Source organism: Symphalangus syndactylus, chromosome 14, assembly GCF_028878055.3.
Source record: "Symphalangus syndactylus isolate Jambi chromosome 14, NHGRI_mSymSyn1-v2.1_pri, whole genome shotgun sequence".
Classification (NCBI taxonomy): Eukaryota; Metazoa; Chordata; class Mammalia; order Primates; family Hylobatidae; genus Symphalangus; species Symphalangus syndactylus.
Genome location: NC_072436.2, coordinates 54,130,956 through 54,150,364, shown reverse-complemented (window position 1 = coordinate 54,150,364; position 19,409 = coordinate 54,130,956). Strand labels below are relative to the sequence as shown.

The following is a 19,409-nucleotide window of genomic DNA, read 5'->3' as shown; positions in this document are numbered from 1 at the left end:
AGGCCGGTCTTGAACTCTTGACCTCAGGTGATCCACCCACCTCAGCCTCCCAAAGTGCTAGGATTGTAGGCGTGAGACACCGCGCCCAGCGTCTCCTATCTGATTTAAAAGACAATTGCAATAAAGCAATAATTATAAAACTATGTTGATAGGTACACAATGTATAAGGATATAATTCACATGACACACAGAGCACAAAGGAAGGGGAGGGAACAGAGCTATATATAAGCAAAGTTTTTTAATATGATTGAAATTAATTTGGTATCGATACAATTTGATTTTGATAAATTAAGATGCTAATAGTATCCCAAAGGCAACCACCAAGAAAATAACTCCCAAAAATATAGTTAAATAAGGACCAGCCAGGCACGATGGCTCATGCCTATAATCCCAGCACTTTGGGAGGCCAAGGTGGGTGGATCACCTGAGGTCAGGAGTTGGAGACCAGCCTGGCCAACATGGTGAGGCCCTGTTTCTAACAAAAACACACAAAAAATTAGCCGGGCATGGTGGCGTGTGCCTGTAATCACAGCTACTTGGGAAGCTGAGGCACAAGAATGGCTTGAACCTGGGAGGCAGAGGTTGCAGTGAGCCGAGATCATGCCTCTGCACTCCAGCCTGGGTGACAGAGCGAGACTCTGTCTCAAAAAAAAAAAAAAAAAAAAGTCATATAAAGGAATCATGCAGTATATAACCTTTTGAGGTTGGCTTTTTTTCACTCAGCATAGTGCCCTTGAGGTCCATTCAAGTTATTGTATGTGTCAGTGGTCTATTCCTTCTTACTGCTGAATACTATTCCATGGTATGAATGTACCACAGTTTGTTTAACCAGTTACCCATAAAGGACATGTGGGTTGATTCCAGTTTGGGGCTATTATTTAAAAAGCTGCTAAGTTGTCTCTTCACTTTCTTGGTAGTATCCTTCGAAGCACAGTAGGTTTTAATTTTGGCTAAGTCCAATTTATATTCTTTGGTTGCTTGTGCTTTTAGAGTCATAGCTAAGAAAGCATTTTTCTAAGCCAAAGTCATAAAGATTTACCCTTCTGTTTCTTCTAAGAGCTTTAGAGTTTCAGCTCTTAGATTTATGGCTTTGATCCATTTTGAGTTAATTTTTATATATACTGTGAGGTAAGGATTCAGCCTCATTCTTTTTGCAGGCGGATATCTAGTTTCCCAGCATTATCTGTTGAAAAGAATCTTCCTTCTCCCATATCAATTTTTAGAATCAGCTTGTTAGTTTCCTTCAGAGAAACCAGTTAGGATTTTGATAGAGATTTCACTGATTCTTCAGATCAAATTGGAGAGTACCGCCATCTTAACAAGATTTAGTCTTTTTATTAAACTCTCTCCAAGTATACAATGAAGAACTTTTTCCCAGGGCCATTTGACAGTAAGTTGCTGATCTGATGCCCCATCACACATGCATGTATTACTTACAAAGACATTCCCTCTTTTTTTTTTTTTTTTTGAGAGAGGGTCTCGCTCTGTCGCCCAGGCTGGAGTGCAGTGGCATGATCTTGGCTCACTGCAAGCTCTGCCTCCTGGGTTCAAGCAATTCTTCTGCCTCAGCCTCCCGAGTAGCTGAGACTACAGGCGCCCGCCACCACGCCTGGCTAATTTTTTGCATTTTTAGTAGAGATGAGGTTTCATCGTGTTAGCCAGGATGGTCTCGATCTCCTGACCTCATGATCTGCCCACCTCCGCCTCCCAAAGTGCTGGGATTACAGGCGTGAGCCACTGCGCCTGGCCCGACTCGCTTCTTAATTTTAAATTTCTAGTAGCAGAATTTCATGGACTTGAGAGTAAGGAGGAACATTTTAACATTTAAGCTGTTGAAACTGGGATGGGATGTGCAGGGAGCTGGTAGAGTGCGGTCGTTGGCGAGGGTCAAGCACTGGCAGTGTTTTCATGAGTCAGGAACAGTGTAGAGGAGACACCCATGCTGATGTCCTGGAGCACTAACCAGGTGCCAAGCATGGCGCCAAGTTAACCGCTAAGCCCTCAGCAACCCTATGAGGTAGTGATATTATTATTGCTCCTTTGCTAGTAAGGAAACTGAAGCACTAAAAATTATACAAAAAACCCAAAAACCAACTGACATTGGGGTGCTGTTATGTAACCAAATTTTAGAAATCAAAAATTGTACAGTGGGTGTTGGAGCTTTGCTCTACACTAAGGCAGACTAAACTAGTTGGCCTTGCCACCCCACCTCTCCTTACATTTTTAAAAAAATTATTCTTTTAAATAGTTTTTCATTTTCAGTGACTAGTCACCTAGGGGCATGTCTAAACTCTGTCAGATGTGACAAGTAACATTGTGATTCTGACATGGAACGAAAGGTACAAATTAGTTATAATTGGCTATTTGTATTTTAACATAAAGTTAAAATAAAATGTTATAGACTATGTAGAAAAATGGTTAGTCAAAGACATCAGAAACTTTAAAAAACAGCCCAAAACCCAGAAACAAGTAGAGCACTGATCAGGAAACGGGAAGTCTTTCTAAGACTGTGAGTGAACTGAAATTTCTGTGTGTGTGGTCTCCTGCCATTCCTTGTGGTACAATAGAAGTGAAATTAATGGTGAAGAAGGTTTCTAGAGTTAGGAACAATCCCTGTCATTGACATATTCCTCCTTTCCCCACACTGGGCACCTTCTGCTATACAGTCCCCCTTGGCCCCTGACCTCACAGGCTCAGCCCCTCACATGTTCCCAAGCTAGCCCTCATTCTGACAGCCTTTTAAGCAGCAAGTTGTGAATCAGGGTGTGTCTGAGCCTCCCAGAGCTGCTGTAACAAAATACTGCAAACAAGGTGGCTTCGAGGAACAGAAATGATTATCTCACAATTCTGGAGGTTGAAAGGACGGAATCAAGGTGTGGACAGGGCCACCTCCCTCTGGAACCTGCCGGGAAAAGACCTTTCCTTGCCTTGCCCTAGCTTCTACTGGTTTGCCAGCAGATGTTGGTGTTCCTTGACTTGTAGATGCACCGCCCCAATCCTCCCTCTTCACGTGGCCGTCTTCTTTCTGTATGTCTGTCTCTGTGTTCCAATTTCTCCTTTTTATAGGGATACCAGTCATACTGGATTAGGGCCCACCTGAATGACTGACTTCATTTCAACTTGATTACATCTGGAAAGACCCCATTTCCAAATAAGGTTAAAGTGCTCACACTGTACAGTGGGCTAGGATGTCAGTCAACATATCTTTTCCGGGGAACATGATTCCACCCATCACTGGGTGCTAGGTCAAGGGTTCAGTTCTATGTCCTTCAGCACTTATGAAACTGAGAGGACCCCATGGTTCCGCTTCCTCAAATTACTCCCATCTTTGGGACTGCCCAAGACCAGGCTGCTGTGATGCCAAGTGCCTGGGGTCCCAGATGACACAGTGGGCAGGCCGTCTCCATGTGAATAATGCATCTGACGGCTCCCCAGGGCTGGAGTTACCCTGGAGCCCTCTGGGCTCATCTGACCAGGTCTCCTTGCTTTCCCTTCACTCGAAGGGCTATTTTTATCCTGTTGTGCTGTGTGTTTGCTCTTACAATTCTCAACTGTTTCAGGGAGGAAATAAGGTATAAAAATAAATTACATGAATGGCAATTCCCTACCACAGTTTGGTGGCTTCATTACATAGCAGCACAGGGGCAGGCTGTGAGTGCCGGGGCCCCAGTGTTGCCATGACAACTGCAGGGTGCCGCCTCCTCCACTTGGCCTTTCCCCAACCTCCATTCCCTATGCCAGCTCAGCCTCACGCCACTGCCTTCTGAGAAGCCACCCTGAACAACAGACAGGGCTGCAGCCCTCCTCGTGCTGTCCCAGAACCCTGGGCCCCCCTGGCCACTGCACTCACCGCGTGGCCTTCCCTTAGTTCTGTCTCTCTAGGACACAAGCTCCTAGAAGTCAGGGACCATGCCTGTTCCATTGTTTACTCCCATCAGCATCGAATTCAGAACTCTACCCATAGTAATTGCTCAAGAAATGCTAATGAATGGTAGAAGGGAAGAGCCTATGGGGAATTGCCACAGCAGACTGGAGGACCAGCAGCTGTGATCATGGAGGGTGTCCCCAGAGCTGCTGTTATGTATTGCCACATGTACCTATTTAAATTCAAGCTTAGTTAAATTTAAATTAACTAAAACTACAAATTCACTTCCTGGCTGGGTGTGGTGGCTTACACCTGTAATCCCAGCACTTTGGGAGGCTGAGGCAGGTGGGTCACCTGAGGTCAGGAATTCGAGACCAGCTTGTCCAATATGGTGAAACTCCATCTCTACTAAAAAAACACAAATTAGCCGGGCGTGGTGGCACATGCTTGTAGTCCCAGCTACTCAGGAGGCTGAGGCAGGAGAATTGCTTGAACCCGGGAGGCAGAGGTTGCAGTGAACCGAGATGGCACCACTACACTCCAGCCTGGCCAACAGAGTAAGACTTCATCTCAAAAAAAAATTCACTTCCTCAGTCCCACTGGCCACAAATGCTAAATGGTCACATATGGCTAGTGACTATCATATTCGACAGTGTAGCTGGTGAACATTTCCATGATCACAGAAAGTTCTGTTGGGCAGTGCTGCCCTAAGAGGACTCCATAATCAGTGCCCCTGGGGTGCTCTTGCTGCTTGTTAATTGCACTCCTAGCCCATTGGAACCATTTAACTAGATTTAACACCAGGAACCAAAGAGAAAATGTCAGCAGTCTATCCCTCTGTCAGGATCATGAGTTAATGTCCCCTCACCAGAGAGAGGAACACAAGTGACTGCTTAGTTTTTCAACAAGCCTTGACCTTTATGCCTCCACGTCCTTGCATATTCAGTTCCTCTGCCTGGGAAGTCCATGTTGATGAGAACTCCTGAGTTCTTATCCATGCTTCAGGTGAAGGCACAAATGCCTGTACATGCATAAATCCTTTTCCCCCTCATCCTCCCCTCAATTGTGTGTGTATGCGTGGGTATGTAGAATCTATCTTCTCACACTACATCCTCTCTATCTATTATGCAGCGGCATCGAAATTGATGAGCAGATAATGTGTCGTAATTAGCCCAGAGGTGAAAATCAAGCAGAACCAAAAGTGCCTTAGAAAATCTCTTAAATCTGCTTCAGAGCCTGCATCCTTGGTTTCATTTATGCAAAGCTATACAGAAATTCTTATCCTCATAAGAGAGGGTTCTACATGAGGAGAGGTACAGTCATTGGATACAGGCGGGCTCTAATGATACAGTCCATTAAAATGGAGACCAGGACTGAAGAACCCCTGAGCAGACAGAACCATAAGTCAGGCCTCACAAATGACCACAACCTTGCTTGATTTGTAAAAAGCAAAACTTAACTTGAGCTATTTGTTGTAAATGTTTGTATTAGAGGAAAACAGAACTTAAGCTCAACCAGTCAGAAGCATCCAACAAACTTGTAATTATATAACTAGAGACTTTCCAACAGGATAGACTAGGGGTCCCCAGTCCCTGGGCCGTGGAACTGGGCCATGCAGCAGGAGGTGGGTGAGCAAGGAGTATTACCGCCCCAGCTCTGCCTCCTGTCAGATTAGCGGTGGCATTAGATTCTCAAAGGAGCACAAACCGTATTGTGAACTGTGTATGAGAAGGATCTAGGTTGTACGTGCCTTATGAGAATCTAACTAATGCCTGATGATCTGAGGTGGAACAGTTTCATCCTGAAACCACCCCGCAGCCTTCCCATCCATAGAAAAATTGTTTTCCACGAATCCAGTCCCTGGTGCCATAAAGGTTGGGGATTGCTGTTCTAGTGGATTCTTTTTAAAGTAAACTTTTTGGCCTGATGCGGTGGCTCACGTCTGTAATCCCAGCACTTTGGGAGGCCAAGGTGGGCAGATCACCTGAGGTCAGGAGTTTAAGACCAGCCTGACCAGCATGGTGAAATCCTGCCTCAACTAAAAATACAAAAATGAGCCGGGCATCGTAGTGGGCACCTGTAATCCCAGCTACTCAAGAAGGCTGAGGCAGGAGAATTGTTTGAACCTGGGAGGCAGAGGTTGCAGTGAGCAGAGGTCACGTCACTGTACTCCAGTCTGGGCGACAGAGCGAGACTGCGTCTCAAACAACAACAACAAACTTTTTAACTGAAGTTTCAGGTTGTGATAAAATTTATGTTGTGCTGGCCTCTTAATCTTTTTGTCTTTTCTCTGTAAAGGTTTACATAATATCGTGGGATGTTGGGAGAAATTTTCTATTGGTGCCATCAGAGCTTGGCGTATTCTTTGTGACAGATTTTAAATTATATATTCATTTCTACCTAATAAATATAGAAGGACTTATATTTTTTATTCCTCATTGTGACTATTTTGGAAAATAGTGCTTTTCGAGGAATTTGCTCATTTCATCTAAATGTCTAAGTTTATTGGTATCAAGTTATTTATATTGCCTTCTCTTATTGTCTTTAGGATCTTTATAACTGTATATTGGTGTTTTATGCTTTTTCTCTATTTTTCTTTATTGGTTCAGGTAGGAGATTATCAATTTTATTAGTCTGAAAACTAATTTTAGGCTTCTTTGATTTTTCAGTATTATATGTTTGTTTTTTATTACATTGATTTTCGTTCATTATTTTCTTCTTTCTATTTCTTTTGTGTTTTTAATTTGATGATTATCTTCTAGGTTTCTTGAAATAGTTACTTAGGTAATTGCTTTTCAGCCTTTTTCTCCCATTATAAATGCATTTAATGCCATAAAGTTACCTCTAAGTATGGCATTAGCTGAATACCATACATTGTCTATTTTTATTATCATTTAAAATATTTCATAATTTCCATTGTGATTTCTATGTTGACTTCTGGATTATTTAGAATAATCACATTTTCTTGTTAAATTGACTCTTTTATTATTATAAAATGTTCTTTATCTCTAATAATAGTTCTTATCTTAAAGTCTACTTTGTCTGATATAGCATAGCTACACAATTTACTTTTGGTTATATTTTTTCTATCCTGTTAATTTCAACCTTTCATAGTTTCTATATTTAAAATATTTCTTTTAAGCAGCATAGTTTTTGGCTCGTTTTAATTGAGTCTGACAATGTTTTTGGTTTTTAATTACTTAGTTCATTTACATTAATATAATTACTTCTATATCTGGGTTTAAATCAACCATCTTATCCATTTTTCTGTTTGTTCTATATTTTCATTGTTTTTTAATATTTATCCTTTCTTGACTTCTTTTAGATTAACAATGTTTTTTTGGTTGTGTTTTTGTTATTCCATTTCATGCCCCTTCCTTTATTATTAGTTACATATTCTCTTATTATTCGCTTGCCTTAGAGATTGCAAAATGCATTTCTTACTTTGTGAGTCTCCCTTAAATTAATGCTTTCACCACTTTTCAGACAGTGCAAGGACCTTAGAATGCTTTATTATATGTGGTTTTGGAGACAGGGTCTCAGTCTGTCACTGGGGCTAGAGTGCAGTGGCACAATCACAGTTAACTACAGCCTCCACCTCCTGGGCTCAAGCAATCCTCCCACCAATGCCCCACTCCACCCCAGGGAAGTTGGGACTACAGATGCACATCACTGCATCTTGCTAATTTTTTAGACTTTTGGTAAAGACAAGGTCTTGCTATGTTGCCCAGGCTGGTGTTAAACTGGGCTCACGGGATCCTCCCACCTCAGCCTTCCAAAGTGCTGGGATTATAGGCATGAGTCACCACACCGGACCAGAACACTTTAATTTTATTACCTTCTTCTTGCCTTTTGTACTATTGCTGTGTTTTAATTGAACATATAAGATCCTCAATAAAAAATACTATCTAAAACTCAGTATTGACTTAGATTTATCCTCATGTTTCTGCTGGTTCTCTTCATTCCTTCTTGCACCTCCAGCTAAGATCAATCTCTACCTGCTTAAAGAAAACCTCTTTAGTTCTCTATTAGTGGACTCTGCTGGTAATACAGTCTCTCAGGTTTCTTGATTTTTTTGTTTGTTTGAATTTTTGAAAATGACCATCTCTGCAGCTTTTGAATCCTGTTTTCTCTGGGAAGAGAATTTCAGGTTGGCAGTTGTCTTCTTTCAGGACTTGAAAGATGACAATGCATTTCTTTGGGCTTTCACAACTTCTGTTGAAAGTTAACTAGAAGTGTCATTGTATCTTTGAATGTAATGTGTTTTTATTCCCTTTTCTATTTTAAAAATGTCCTTAAAATTTGCCCTTTATCCTTTTTATGATGTGCCTGGGTGTGGTTTTCATTATGTGTATACTGGGAGGATTCTTTAACCTGTGACTTGATATCTTCTATCACTTTTGGACAATTACAAGCCAGATTATCTACAATCACATTTGCTCCTCTTTTTTTCTGGGACTTCAATTCCATGCATGTCAGACTTTTTCACCATGTCCCAGATGTCTCTTATGCCCTTTTTATATTTTCTATTCTTTGTTTTTCGTTTCAGGACTTCAATTTAGGTATTTTCAACTAACTTATTTTCCCATTCCTTAATTCCCTGTCCTGGGCCCAATCTGGTGGTATTCTCATGGGGAAAGCTGGTCTGGTACTAACTAGCCCATCGTAACTGAAGATATCCTCTGTAATCATTTTAAACTCTCTGGTCATTTTAATTTCACTTTGCTCACCTTTCTCAATTCTCTCTCCCTTTTATCTTACTGTGCTTCCAACTCAGTTTCTTCTCTTGTGTGTTGCTTCACTTCCGGGCTCAAGTGATCTTTCCACCTCAGCCTCCCAAGTAGCTTGGTCTGCAGGCATGAGCCACTGCGCCCAGCCTGTGTTTCTGAAATGGTTTCACTTTTTATCTCCCTGCTTTTCCATGCTGTGCCAACTCACGTTTCATCTGTCTCTGTGCCTTGCCATGTCTTTCCTGGACTCTCGAATTTGTGTTTCATGCTCTCCTTTGAGAAGACTAAATGCTTCATTAATTGCTTTTTTAAATTTCTGGCACTGCATTTGGTCAACTTTTCTTCTGTTTCATGGCAATGGCTTTTTTGGTGAGGGTTTTTCATGCCACTTCTCAACTGCTACTTTCATCTTTTCCTTTATTGTGGTATCTTTGTTTAGATCCTACGACTTTAAAGAAAAAATATTTTGTAAAGAGGTGAATTCTTCCTAGAGGCTTAGATTGAAGAGGGGCTAGTGCTATGTTCCCGGCTAAAGATGACTGTGTGTGTATGTGAGAAAGTTCTTTTATCCTCTATTTTTCCCAGACACCATAAGCAGGGTAAGACAGTTTGCACCATGCTGCCTCACCATCAGAATGCCAGCCTAGCTTGTCTGTGTTTTTTCTCACTCAGTCCTGCCTTTCTTAGTTGTTCAGACTATGGATTTAACCAGCCTAGGGAGTCTCCAGCCACAAACCTGTAGACTGTTCCTATTGGCCCAAAAAGGGGCCATTGGCTTTGCTACTCAGGGAGTGTCCCTTACTTTGAGGAACTAGGCTTTCCTGGTTTGACTGATGGTTCCAACTGTGGGCATCCTCTCTCATTATCTTCCCACATGCCTGCTTGACCTTCACTGTATTTGGAAGTCCTTGCTCTTCTATTTTGGTTCAGGGTTCAGATGTCTCTTAATTTCTTTCAAGACAGAGTTCTGTTCCTGTTTCTTATTCTCCTTCTCACTTTTGGGTGATTTCTCAGAGAAGAGGGAAATGGTCCTCTTTATGCCACATTTAAAAACCACAGGCTTACCCTCAGAGTCTTTTGCATTCTGCATTATTTTTAGTTTCAGTTCTGTATCACATATAATCTTTTTATGTTTTTAGAGACAGGGTCTCACTCTGTCGCCCAGGCTGGAGTGCAGTGGCATGATCACAGCTCACTGCAGCCTTGAACTTCTGGGCTCAAGTGACCCTCCCACCTCAGCCTCCCAAATAGCTGGAACTACAGGCATGAGCCACCGCATCCAGCCTGCATCATACATAATCTTTTAATAGTCATTTAAGATTAGGATTAGGGACCTGAATTCAAGTTTAAATTCAGTCTTACCTGGTGCTACCAATGCAAATAGCTCAACTGAAGTGACAGTCAAATCATCCAATACAGTCACACATGGCTAAACTTGCATATATGCAGGCAATGACAACCCCCTCGCAGTATACTTCTCTGTCTGAGTGCTGGTAAGTGTCATTTGACATGAATGTAAGATGCTTCCCAAAAGGAGGAATGTAAAAATGTGAAAAAATGGCGTATGATATTTCAGCTGGGGCTGAAGAATGGTCCTGCTGTGAGCATGGAGCAGACAGATGCAGGCAGACAGAGCTGCAGCAGCGTGGGGCTTACCTGCCTTCCCTGGAGCAGCATCAACTTTTGAAAGGCTGAAATTTCAGGGTGGGTTTAGGAATTAAATAGGAAACAATCCAACTGGGGAGGAAAACAGTGTTCTGTGACACTTGACAGCTCATTTTCTATTGAATTGAATGCCAATTCTTTGCCTCAGAAATGAGCTCCGCCCTCAACTTTCCAACACACCTATTTTCTTCTCATTGTCTGCAGAACAATACTTAAATGCTATAGCCTGCCATTCAAATCCCTCTACTCCATGAAGCCAAAATGAAAGGGAAGGAATCAGGTTAAAGAGCCAGGCAAATTCCCTTCCCTCTGAGATTTGGCAGCATCCTCTCCCCTCCACCCCTGCTGCATGCAACTGGTCTAAGCTGTTCACCAAGCATGCCTTGCATTTGTCCCACATCTGTGCCGTTGCTCATTCTGACTCTTCCACCATGATTCCTTCTCTTCCCTGATAACCAACTCTGCTGCTCAAAACCCTGCTTATCCTTCAAAGCCCCACAGGCCTTTCCTGATTCCCCAACCAGATATGAACTTTCTGTCTACCTCTGGGAAATTCTTCACCATCTTTTTAGATCAGGTACTACTCCCTAGGGAGCAGGACTATTACTCTGACACCTCATCTCGCTCCTCTGCTCTGCCAAACCAGCCTCAAACTCCTGCTCTCCTGGCTCTCACTGCCCAAACCCATTTTTTATGCTCAACTGGACTTTCAACTTTGTTCCTCTATGCTTCTTGCTTTGACCTGGAACTTTCAGATTTGGGGCCTACTGTTTCCATCAGTGTCTTGGTAGTCCTAGCTCCTGCCTGTAAATGTATATATATTCCCTTGATACCACTGTACTGACAAACCAGTCAACGAGTTTCCAATTTCCAGAGCCCCTTTACTCCAGCAGCCATTGCTGCTGCCCTTGTCAGACCCCAGGCCACAATCTCCCAGCTGCCCACTGAGCACTGCTGGCCAAGCTTTAGCCATTGGATCTTGTCATTAACTTCATGGACACAGAATATTTTTCTTGGATCTTAATTCTTTGTGTGTTTGTCTCACGCTTTTGACCTCTTAAGGGTGGAGTCTGCAATGCCCGACACAGTGCCTTGCAAACAAGAGCTCAGAAGATATTAATTCGACACTGTTTGAACACGGGCACCTTAAGGTGACTCGGGCAGCTCCCAGCGGGTTCCAGCAATGGCCACACCTCAGGGTGCTACTCACCCACAGCTAGGCGCAGATTATGCTGTCTCTTAAGGTTGATAACTGGATGCTTCCAGAATGAAAAGGACCAAATGTCCCCATTTTGAATGTATGTCCCCTGCTGTGTTCCTAGGACCCGTCAGTCTCCTCCTTTCCTGCTTTTCCTCAACTTGTACGTGACCACCAGTCACACCAGAAAAAAGAGACTGTCTCTGGCTAGTCCGTAGGGTCCCTGAGGCCAGGTGCCTTTTTGTATGTCTGTACCTCTCCAGGGCCAAGCCTCTGCCTAGCTCCCATGCTGGGCCTAGAGTTTGCACTCATTACAGTTTGTGGCTTGAACACCTTCTGCCCCAGCCATGCCCTCTGTTCTTGCCATGTTTGCTTTCAGTGGTTGCTAGAATCTTTCTTCTCTCCTTTAAATTTCTGCCTGAACATTTAATAACATTTGCATTTTGGTTTTTAAGTATTAATGTATTCTCCATTTATTATTGATAAGAGAAAAGGTAGAAGACAGAAGGGCTTGTGGGAAACTGATGGCATCACCCAGGGGTCAGACAAGCTTCTGTTTGAACCCTGCTGTGCTAGTTCTCTATTGCTATGCAGCTGATTACCTCAACATGATTCATAATAACACAATTATTTCTTATTTCATTTTCAGTGAGGCAGGAATTTAGGGGTGACTTAGCTGGGAGGTTCCAGTTGAGAATTTCTCATGTGGTTGCAGTCAAGATGTCAGCTGATGCTGAGTTATCTGAAGGCTTGACTGAGGTTGGAGGATTCACACCTAACATGGTTCACCCACTTGGCTGTTGGCAGGAGGCTTCAGTTTCTCGCCATATGGGCCTCTTCATAGACAGTGTGAGTGTCCTCATGACACAGCGGCTAACTTCGCCCTAAGCAAGCACTCTGAGAGACAGAAGGCAGAAGCCACATATCGTTTATGGCCTAGCCTCAGAAGCAATATACCATCACCTCTGCCATATTCCCTTGGTCACATAGACTGATCCTGATTCAATGTAGGGGGCTGGGACTATGGAAGGGCAGAAATACTGGGGGTAGGACTCATTGGAGGTCATCTTGGAGGCTGGCTACCACACCTGCTTATCCGGGGAGTGTCTTTGTGCAAGTTATTTAACCTCCCTAAGCCTCAGTTTGCGCATTTGTAAATAATAATATTTACAGAGATTTGTGAAGATTAAATACTTATGAAGTCCTCTTACAAAGTGTTTCAAACTGCCCCAAGGTCTTCCCACATTACCCAGGACTCCTCCAGGAAAGCCAATTGCAGCTTCTCTTTTAGAAACCCTCCATCCTCTGCTCTCACTTCCTCCCCCTTCGTCCTTTCCCTCCTCACTTGTTGGGAAATTTTCTAATCTAGCAGGGTTGTTGGTGGGGTGAGCCTCATTCTTCAAACCTCATGTCCCCAAATACATGTCTATGCTTTGGTCCTCTGTGTTCCCCTAGGGACCATGCTTTGGAATCCATGCCTTCAGATGACTGCAGCCCCAGCTGACACTTTGACTGTATCTACAGTAGAAATTCTGGACTGGAACCACCCAGCTGAGGGACTCCCAGATTCTTGCCTCATGGAAGGTGAGAAATAAAAATCTTGTTTTAAGTCACTTGGGAAGAATCTTGCTGGTAATCTCCACCACCCCCCACCATCCTATCATCTCACTGACCATATCAGGACGGATTATTTACTTGGGAAGAACACCAGAAAAGAAAAAAAAATGTTTTTTTAATAATAATATCTAAGAAATTGGTTATTTTAGAAATCTCATTTTACCAAACACAGGATAAATATAAGACATCATAGGAGCTTCACTCACGTCCATGTGAAGAGGCCACCAAACAGGCTTTGTGTGAGCAACAAGGCTGTTTATTTCACCTGGGTGCAGCGGGCTAAGTCCAAAAAGAGAGTCAGGGAAGGGAGATAGGGGTGGGGCAGTTTTATAGGATTTGGGTAGGTAAAGGAAAATTATAGTCAAAGGGGGTTGTTCTCTGGTGGGCAGGGGTGGGGGTCACAGGGTGCTCAGTAGGGGAGCTTTTGAGCCAGGATGAGCCAGGAGAAGGAATTTCACAAGATAATGTCATCAGTTAAGGCAGGAACAGGCCATTTTCACTTCTTTTGTGATTCTTCAGTTACTTCAGACCATCTGGATGTATACGTGCAGGTCACAGGGGATATGATGGCTTAGCTTGGGCTCAGAGGCCTGAGAAGAAGTATCTCCTAACTTTGACTGGCTTCTTGAAGGAGATTACTATCAAGTGCAAATGAGAGCCACCCAGTGTCTTAGTCAAGATTCTCCAGAGAGACAGAACCAAAAGGCTAGACACATAGATGATTAGATAGAGAGATGGTTAGATAGATGATAGATGATAGATAGATAGATAGATGATAGATAGATAGATAGATAGATAGATAGATAGATAGATAGATAATAGATAGATAGATAGATGATAGATAGATAGATAGAGTAGGTAGACAGATATAGAGGAGGGATTTTATTAGGGAAATTGGCTTATGTGATTGTGAAGGCTGAGAAGTCCCACAACAGGCTGTCTGCAAACTGGAGACACTGGGATGCCAGTAGCCTGGCCCAATCCAAGTCCACAGGCCTCAGAACAAGGGAAGCAGATGGTGTAACTCTCAGTCCAAGGCCAAGGACCTGAGAACCCAGGGAGCCTCTGGTGTAGGTCCTGGAGTCCCAAAGCTGGAGATCCCTGGAGTTCTGGTGTCCATGGGCAAGAAAAGAAGGGTGTCCTGCTCCAGGAGAGTGAGAGGAAATCACCTTTCCTGTGACTTTTTTGTTCTTTCTGGGCCGCAGCTGATTGGATGGTGCCCACTTACATTGAGGGGAGATCTTCCTCATTCAGCCTATCAACTCACATTCCAGTCTCCTGGAGACATCCTCACAAACACACCCAGAAATAATGCCTTCCTAGTTCTCTAGGTATTCCTTAATCCAGCTAAGTTGACACCTAAAATTCACCATCACATGCAAAGTATCACTTTCCTAGGCTGCTGTAACAAAGCACCACCAACTGTGTGGCTGAAGATAGAACTGTGTTGCCTCGCAGTCCTGGAGGCTGGGAGTCTGAGATCAAAGTGTCAGCAAAGCCTGCTGCCTCTGAAGCCTGGAGGGGAGTCCTTCCTTGCCTCTTCCTGGCTTCTAGGAGTCACCAGCATCAGTGCTGTTCCTCGGCTTGCAGCTGCATCGCTTCCATCTCTGCCTTTGTCATCCCATACTGCTTTCCCTGTGTGTCTATATCTTTGCATGATGGTTTTAAAAATAAGGACATTATCATATTGGATTAGGAACCTACCCTACTCCAGTATGACTTCATCTTAACTAATTATATCTGCAGTGACACTCTTCAAATAAAGTCACATTCTGCAGTACTGAGGGCCAGAACTTCAACACATCTTTTTTGGAAGAGCACAATTCAGCCCATACACTTGGAGAGGGATGGGGCGGGCCCTGGATTCGGTTTCTGCTCCTTGTGTAGAAAGTGACTGTGTAAACTCAGGTAGGTGTGGAATATTTCTGCCCCTGCTGCCAGCAGGGATTGAGCCGGGGTGGGGATGGTTGGCCCCAAGCTACAAGGGGAAGATAATTAAGAAGGCTAGGGGATCAGGGTGACCCAAGTGAGTCAAAGACAATAGTCACACAGTGAAAAGGAAGACTGTCCCAAATGGAAGCTGGGACAGGAAGGGAACAAAGAAATGAGCATGTTTAGATTTCCCGATACTCTTGTAAGTTGAAATGTTGAAACACTTGAGAAATGACAATTAGTTAGGATGGCAGGAAGAGGGAGGCCCACGCAGAAGCTTCAGATACCTTTGTGTTAGATAGTTATGGGAATAGAATAGACTTCCAGAGGCATGTTCTCGGGACTTCTGGAGATGGTGTGTGTTGTCGGGGCACAGGGTGGAGAAACACTCACCTCTTTGAAAAGCAACAATGGAACAATTTTTTTCTCTGCTGGGAGGCAAAGATGAAGGCTTATGTGCCCCAGCGTGGAGCCCTCTTCAGCTAATACTCACTATCTCACCTCCTTCCCCAAGTGGCTTAAACCAGTTGAAGGCCACTTTTGGCTTCAATGGCTCTCAGACTGCACTTGCGACTTAGCCTACTCCCATTATCAGACAACACCCACATTTTGTTCAGTTGATTTATTTAATTAAATTAATTAGTTAATTAATTTATTTATAGACAGCATCTCTCTCTGTCGCCCAGGCTGGTGTGCAGTGGCATGATCTTGGCTCACTGCAACCTCTGCCTCCTGGGTTCAAGCGATTCTCCTGCCTCAGCCTCCTGAGTAGCTGGGATTACAGGCACCCACCACCACGCCCAGCTAATTGTTGTATTTTTAGTAGAGACAGGGTTTTACCATGTTGGCCAGGCTGGTCTTGAACTCCTAACCTCAGGTGATCCACCCGCCTTGGCCTCCCAAAGTGCTGGGATTACAGGCGTGAGCCACTGTGCCCGGCCGGTTAATTTATTTTAAAAAGTCACTCTGCACCTCCAAAGTGGCTGCTTGCTATCTTGTGAGCAAAACTTGCTCATGTGAAAGGAAAAGAAATCTCAAGACCCCAAAATCACAAAGCCAAGGGAAAAGTCAAGCCAGAAACTGCATCAGGCAAACCTGCCTCTCATCTTATTCCTAAGTAATATAGCTACAAAGATTAAAAAAAAAAAGCTACACACTTTCCTCACAATTTGTCCACAAGAAAATTCCTTGTAGGCCTTAAGATCTTTACCCTAAAACAGTTCTCTTGAATTTCACCCTGGCAACGTAAACTGAGAGCTTATCTTCACAGGTGTGGGACAAAAGTCATCCCTCTGCTCACCTGAGACAAACGCATATTTGATTGCTTCCTCTGCCTTATTGTTTATGTAAAAATGCAGATTCACTGAGCCAGACTAAATTATGTATTCATTGAAAGGCTGATCAAGGACTCAAAACAATGCAACCTTTTGTCTCTTTTCTACCTTTGTCTCTTATCTACACCCCCCTCCCCTTACCGGACCAAACCAATGTACATCTTAGACATATTGATCGACGTCTCCTGTCTCCCTAACATGTATAAAAGCAAGCCGCACCTTGACTACCCTGGACACATGTCGTCAGGACCTCCTGAGGCTCTGTCATGGGCATGCCCCTTAACCTTGGCAAAATAAATATTCTAAATTGATTGAGATCTGTCTCAGATACTTTTGGATTCACATCCATCACTAAACGCAAATTTCATACTGACTGCTTCATGTAGTAATTTAGGCAAGTTTAGAGAGACATCTGTTCCTGTGAATTCTATAAATATTTTCAAATTCATCCAATCTTTCAAAAATTACTTGAGTGTCTACTATGTGCCTCAAAATGGAAGGTAAGGTCAGACGAGAGAGAAAGGACAAGACAGAGAGAGATCCAAGTTCAGGCAAGCCTTTATTAACATGCCGGCTGCCCTCTTAACAGTCAGAGGAGCAGACCTGAGCTTACAAAATGAGGGGTTTATAGTGGGGAGGGGAGTTGGGGGGAGTTCTTTGGCATGGCCGCATCCCAGGGTTGTTTGCTGGTTAATTTTGCCACATATCACCTTGTGACGTTTATGGTAGCATTTACAGGAGGGTGTAGGTAAAGTTGGTTTATGCTTCCCACGACCTCCCCCTGTGCGGTCTGATGACTTGTAATTAGGGTTTGCTTATTGCAGCAAGGCCTGGTAGGTGAAGTCTGCTGGTTTCACCACGGCACCTAGAAAAGGGCTTAGAAATGTAACGGGGCCTAACATATAAGTCTTTAATCCATCTTGAATTAATTTTTGTATAAGGTGTAAGGAAGGGATCCAGTTGCAGCTTTCTACATATGGCTAGCCAGTTTTCCCAGCACCATTTATTAAATAGGGAATCCTTTCCCCATTTCTTGTTTTTGTCAGGTTTGTCAAAGATCAGATAGTTGTAGCTATGCGGCATCATTTCTGAGGGCTCTGTTCTGTTCCATTGATCTATGTCTCTGTTGTGGTACCAGTACCATGCTGTTTTGGTTACTGTAGCCTTGTAGTATAGTTTAAAGTCAGGTAGCGTGATGCCTCCAGCTTTGTTCTTTTGGCTTAGGATTGACTTGGCGATGCGGGCTCTTTTTTGGTTCCATATGAACTTTAAAGTAGTTTTTTCCAATTCTGTGAAGAAAGTCATTGGTAGCTTGATGGGGATGGCATTGAATCTATAAATTACCTTGGGCAGTATGGCCATTTTCACGATATTGATTCTTCCAACCCATGAGCATGGAATGTTCTTCCATTTGTTTGTATCCTCTTTTATTTCATTGAGCAGTGGTTTGTAGTTCTCCTTGAAGAGGTCCTTCACATCCCTTGTAAGTTGGATTCCTAGGTATTTTATTCTCTTTGAAGCAATTGTGAATGGGAGTTCACTCATGATTTGGCTCTCTGTTTGTCTGTTATTGGTGTACAAGAATGCTTGTGATTTTTGTACATTAATTTTGTATCCTGAGACTTTGCTGAAGTTGCTAATCAGCTTAAGGAGATTTTGGGCTGAGACAATGGGGTTTTCTAGATATACAATCATGTCATCTGCAAACAGGGACAATTTGACTTCCTCTTTTCCTAATTGAATACCCTTTATTTCCTTCTCCTGCCTGATTGCTCTGGCCAGAACTTCCAGCACTATGTTGAATAGGAGCGGTGAGAGAGGGCATCCCTGTCTTGTGCCAGTTTTCAGAGGGAATGCTTCCAGTTTTTGCCCATTCAGTATGATATTGGCTGTGGGTTTGTCATAGATAGCTCTTATTATTTTGAGATACGTCCCATCAATACCTAATTTATTGAGAGTTTTTAGCATGAAGGGTTGTTGAATTTTGTCAAAGGCCTTTTCTGCAGCTATTGAGATAATCATGTGGTTTTTGTCTTTGGTTCTGTTTATATGCTGGATTACATTTATTGATTTGTGTATGTTGAACCAGCCTTGCATCCCAGGGATGAAGCCCACTTGATCATGGTGGATAAGCTTTTTGATGTGCTGCTGGATTCGGTTTGCCAGTATTTTATTGAGGATTTTTGCATCAATGTTCATCAAGGATATTGGTCTGAAATTCTCTTTTTTGGTTATGTCGCTGCCAGGTTTTGGTATCAGGACGATGCTGGCTTCATAAAATGTGTTAGGGAGGATTCCCTCTTTTTCTATCGATTGGAATAGTTTCAGAAGTAATGGTACCAGTTCCTCCTTGTACCAGTGGTAGAATTCAGCTGTGAATCCATCAGGTCCTGGACTCTTTTTGGTTGGTAAGCTATTGATTATTGCCACAATTTCAGAACCTGTTATTGGTCTATTCAGAGATTCAACTTCTTCCTGGTTTAGTCTTGGGAGGGTGTATTTGTCGAGGAATTTATCCATTTCTTCTAGATTTTCTAGTTTATTTGCATAGAGGTGTTTGTAGTATTCTCTGATGGTAGATTGTATTTCTGTGGGATCGGTGGTGATATGAATTAAAGACTTATATGTTAGACCTAAAACCATTAAAATCCTACAAGAAAACCTAGGCAATACCATTCAGGACATAGGCGTGGGCAAGGACTTCATGTCTAAAACACCAAAAGCAATGGCAACAAAAGCCAAAATCGACAAATGGGATCTCATTAAACTAAAGAGCTTCTGCACAGCAAAAGAAACTATCATCAGAGTGAACAGGCAACCTACACAATGGGAGAAAATTTTTGCAACCTACTCATCTGACAAAGGGCTAATATCCAGAATCTACAATGAACTCAAACAAATTTACAAGAAGAAAACAAACAACCCCATCAAAAAGTGGGCAGAGGACATGAACAGACACTTCTCAAAAGAAGACATTTATGCAGCCAAAAAACACATGAAGAAATGCTCCTCATCACTGGCCATCAGAGAAATGCAAATCAAAACCACAGTGAGATACCATCTCACAC

The 19,409-nt window shown here is 43.0% G+C and overlaps 1 protein-coding gene across 1 annotated transcript in view; it reads left to right on the top strand.

Annotated features, from left to right (window-relative positions):
* The window catches only part of LOC134732334 (uncharacterized), a 57,835-nt gene that overhangs the window by 16,631 nt on the left and 21,795 nt on the right, over window positions 1-19,409 (top strand). Inside the window, exon 3 of the mRNA XM_063616516.1 lies at window positions 12,914-13,042. Coding sequence (XP_063472586.1) covers window positions 12,914-13,042 — 129 coding nt within the window. The remainder of the gene's footprint in view (window positions 1-12,913; window positions 13,043-19,409) is intronic.